Here is a 5000-nt window from a genome sequence, read left to right as displayed (position 1 = left end):
TACTTTGACTATGTTTTTTTTTGTAAGATCAGTTGTGCCTGAGTAAAGGGTCGAACTAGACCGAAAGTGCTTGTCTATCTCGCTTTTTCATTTTTCCCTTTGTGGCAAAAACCTTTATATATATATATATATATATATATATATATATATATATATATATATATATATATTTCTATATATAGTATATATATATATATATAAATATATAATATATATATATATATATGGATATATATATATATATATATATATATCTATATATATATATATATATATATTATATATATATATATATAATATATGTATATATATATATAATATATATATATAATAATAATATATATATATATATATATATTATATATAGTATATATATTATATAGTTATATATTACATGCGCTTATATATATATATATATATATATATAAGGGAAGAAGCTAAGAAGGAAATTTAAACAAGATCTTTCGAATCAACGTTCTTTATTTAGCAGACTGACATACATTAGTAACTGAGTGGACAAAGAAGGGTCGTATAAGTGACAGATATGGATTAAAGGAAATAGGTACCTAGAATCCAACGCACATGGAGAATTAGAAACTTTCCCAAACAAAAGACTAGTGGCCATTTTTTATTAAGATTCCTTTCAGTGTGTTATAGGAAAAAATGTGGTTGACCTTAAAATATTTAACAATGATTATATGGTTTCAAAACCGTTAAAATAAGGCAAGCTGAGAATGTTCTAAGAAGTTTATTTCTCCGTGTTATTTTCACTATAAAACTTTTTTGTGGCTTTATCATAGCAAATATCTAATATATGTGAAGGATAACATAAATCTGTCCCTATTATTCTTATGTATTCAATTTCTCTGTCAAAACATCTAAGAAAGAAGGCAATTTAATTTACATCTAAGAAAGAAGGTTATTTAATTTACAGATTAAATAATTGACATCAATTCCAGCAGGCAAAACAGCTAAAATATCATCAATATATCTATACCACTTTAAAGGAATATTTATGATATTAGGTAAATAGCCTTTCTCAATGAATTCCATGTACAAATTTGAGCGGAGTGGTGATAAAGGTTTGCCCATTGCCATAACAAATATTTGTTGATAAAATTCACTATTCAATATAAATTTACAATCACAAATGCACAGCCTAGTGAGTGAAATAATTTGACTTACAGGTAGAGGTAATTCATGTTGGGTTAGCTCGTTACTAAGATATTCTAAAATAGAATATATAGGGACTTTAGTAAAAAGAGAACATACATATATAAGAATCTGAGATAGTTCCAAGTAACGGGGACAATGGCTTAGTTATATATTTCGAAAGTTTATATGAGATTGAGCCAAAAGTACTGATAATAGACCGCATAGGACTATTTTCTTTGTGTGTTTTGACTAATCCGCACAAGTAAGGTAACGAAGGAAATTTGACTGACAATTGGTCTTGTAGTGCTTTTATCTTTAAGGATTTTTTTCACTGTGAAATTAAAGTTTTTTATGACTTGATCAAAGGGATTTGTTTTATTAGTTTTTTGTAAGTCATAATCCCTATCTGTCACTTATACGACCCTTCCTTGTCCACTCAGTTTCAAATGTATGTCAGTCTGCTAAGTAAAGAACGTTGAGTCGAAAGATCTTGTAGATACTCAATTGTTTCACTTTCCTTCGTGGCTTTCACTTTTGTTTATATATTCATCACGTTCCAAACTTTCGTGATCCAGTCATACATACATACATACATACACACACACACCCACACATGCACACACATATATGTCTATATATATATATATATATATATATATATATATATATATATATATATATATATATATATATATATATATATATATATATATATATATCTATATATATAGTCACTACCCATATGCATATTATGATAATATGCCGACGTTTCACAACTCCTCATAGTTGCATTTTCTTGTCTGTAAACAGCGAACATGGTAATCAGTAAACTAATTAAATGAGAACTACAAATTAGAAATACCATTAAACATTCAGGATAAAATTACCTAGACCTTTACTAAAAGAATAAAGAATTCCTGGTTACAACTTGACCTGAAGGAAAATAAAAACAATTGTACTCGCATTGATTATTACAAGAGAGAGAGAGAGAGAGAGAGAGAGAGAGAGAGAGAGAGAGAGAGAGAGAGAGAGAGAGAGAGACGAAAAATCAATAAACAAACATATAGACAGAGAAGAAACAGCTCAACGAGACCATCAGGCAATAGACAATAGTGTCTATGATGTTTGGAAGTTTAATGGTGATACAGTTAATTTGAGTAATTGAGTAACTGAGATACTAAAACCGATTTGTACGTTATGTAGGGCGGAAATCAAGCACAGTTAAATTATAAAGTTCCTGATGTTACCTTCGAGAAAAAGTAAGAATTTTTCTTATAGGTTCAAAGATGATAGTATTAAGACCATGTACTACATTATCTTTCGTTCTGACATTGCTTGAGAAGTACCTTACTGCTTGGATGTCAAAAGTTTCCCATGATCTGTGATTTTAAACGAATATTGTTTAATATCCACTCTCCGTTGAGACGCCTGGTTGTTATTGAATCCAGTGCCAGATAATTTTCATTTCTTCCACTGTAAAGCTATGGAACGGACTTCATACTGATTTTATTGGTGTTAATCTCATGAGAGATAATAAATCTTCTTTAGAGCTCCATGTACTCATGCCCTAATTTCTTTTTACTTACATTACTGTTTATGAAAATTTAGTTATGGGTCATTGTCCCAAGCATGATGTCTATTTTTTCGTATTTTGGCATTAAATTCTGTGAAACTGCTTCTTCCCTATAAATGTTAAGAAATAATAATAATAATAATAATAATAATAATAATAATAATAATAATAATAATAATAATAATAATAATAATAATAATAATAATAATAATAATAATAATAATAATAACCATTTAATTCAGGATCTCCCCTGAAATATAAAACTTTCATTTTATTTACCCTACAGGCATGGGAACTTTGGGTGAAAGATGTCCAATTGTCAGATGCAGGCCAATACGAATGTCAGCTAACGACTCATCCTCCTGTATCATTTTTCTTCATTCTATCTGTTACTCGTGAGTACTGTTTCATAAAAAGTTAGAAAGCATAAGTCTACAACTTGCTTTACTTACGACTTACCTGAGGCTGCAAATCTTTGGTAAATATTTCATCCCACGCTATAATACCATATCTACGAAGAGAATGACTCATTATTTAAATACAATAAATTAGTGAGTCATTTTACAATTCCCGATGGAAGAAAGGAAGAATTGAAAAATAACAGGATTGCTTGATATGTAGGAGCTTTGTAATTTCAATAACACAAAGTGCAATGACATCTATTATCATAATATTCGTTAAAATTTTACTAACAAAAATAAACATTTATAAACTAAATAATTAATGGATATTATCTACTCCTTGAAGAAATGTGTGATTCATGCAGTGTTTCAAAGACACTTGATAGTTTACTCTTTCACTGCTGCATGTTGCATTATAACACTAGAAGCAGAAATTCATCAGTCTGCAGTAGTAATGTTCATAGCAGAAATATTTTTACCTTTACTACAGATTTTTCGCATCAATTCATATTATAGAAATATAAATGTTTTTTTAGTCCCTAAAGTCCGTATATTCCAACAAATCTTCATTTACGGACGTACAAGAATTTGGTTAATAAATGACAGTGATGTCTGTTTTTTCTTGTATATCGTGGACTTGTCTTGTATGCACAGTTATTGAAAAAAATAGGACATTTGTTTTAGATGGCATTGGCTTACATTTTTCGTTATTATGATTGCCATTCAACTAATTATTTTATGATCACTCTTAGGCCTTAACTGGCCAATTTAGTTCCAGTATTAATAGAGTACACTCGACCATTTCATTCGCGCTGTTTGCATCACAAGTTTATTTTTTGTGCCACTTGTATCTCACAGAACTATCTCTCTCTATAGTGTTAGTCACACGTATTCTTCAAATTAAATTACTTTTCTGTTTTTTCCTTTACTCCGTCTTTATTGGGTCATCAGAGGCAGAAGCAGCGGTGAAAGGACCCAGCGAGGTTCATATAGAAGAGGGATCACACCTGGCTCTCGAGTGCCAGGTCGTTAACGCTCCAGTACCACCTGTCTACATATTCTGGTATCATAACAACAGCATGGTTAATTATATCCAACATCAGTCACTACAGGTATATGTTTACCTTGTAAATGTAACTTAAGACTACAGTAATTTTCATTTGTGTTAATGTATATATTTTCATCGTATCTTTTATTTGTTAACTGTTTGAAACTAGGTAATATATTTAAAGAATACACACGAAATAAAAAAAAAAAGTATTAGTTTCTTCTGATGAAAAGTCGTCATCGATGCCGAAAACGTAATACATGTAAACATTTAGAACCTTTTTTTATCTTTTTATATTCTTTCGCAATCATTTGTTTTTACTTCCATCAATTTTCTTAAAAATCTATGTTTTGTACTGTTTTCCCATCACCTTAGAGTTTAATATATTTTAGCGAAAAAGAGAAATGTTACTCTTAGAATATTAAACAACTTTTTCATCATATAATCAAATACTGCTGCTGTAGAAAAAAGCAACCATTCATTTACGTGACTTCCGGTCAAATTCAAAAGCATGTCAGTGGTAGCATACTTCTCTATATAATATACAATGGAAATAATGAGTGATGTTTAATCCAGGTCGACCACCTCAATTATACCAGTAGTCTTGTCGTCGAAAGAGTAAGTCCGCACCACGCAGGGACGTACACATGTGAACCTCACTTGGCACTTCCAGCAAATGTAACTGTGCATGTCGTTACAGGTAAATATAGAATTATGTCAAGTTATAATATGATAATTACATAGATTTATTTCCACATTTATTTCCACAGTCCAACTTACGGGACTAAGTCCATTCAGAGTGCTATAGAGGAAATATAAGATA

The 5000-nt window shown here is 29.8% G+C and overlaps 1 protein-coding gene across 1 annotated transcript in view; it reads left to right on the top strand.

The window, feature by feature from the left end:
• LOC135226182 (lachesin-like) overlaps window positions 1–5000 on the top strand; it is a 214061-nt gene that overhangs the window by 141501 nt on the left and 67560 nt on the right. Inside the window, exons 4-6 of the mRNA XM_064265625.1 lie at window positions 3015–3123; window positions 4081–4241; window positions 4754–4877. Of these exons, the coding sequence (XP_064121695.1) occupies window positions 3015–3123; window positions 4081–4241; window positions 4754–4877 (394 nt within the window). The remainder of the gene's footprint in view (window positions 1–3014; window positions 3124–4080; window positions 4242–4753; window positions 4878–5000) is intronic.

The sequence above is a fragment of the Macrobrachium nipponense genome, chromosome 14 (genome assembly GCF_015104395.2).
Source record: "Macrobrachium nipponense isolate FS-2020 chromosome 14, ASM1510439v2, whole genome shotgun sequence".
Classification (NCBI taxonomy): domain Eukaryota; kingdom Metazoa; phylum Arthropoda; class Malacostraca; order Decapoda; family Palaemonidae; genus Macrobrachium; species Macrobrachium nipponense.
The sequence above is the reverse complement of the archived record's forward strand: the minus strand, read 5'-3'. Positions and strand labels throughout refer to the sequence as shown.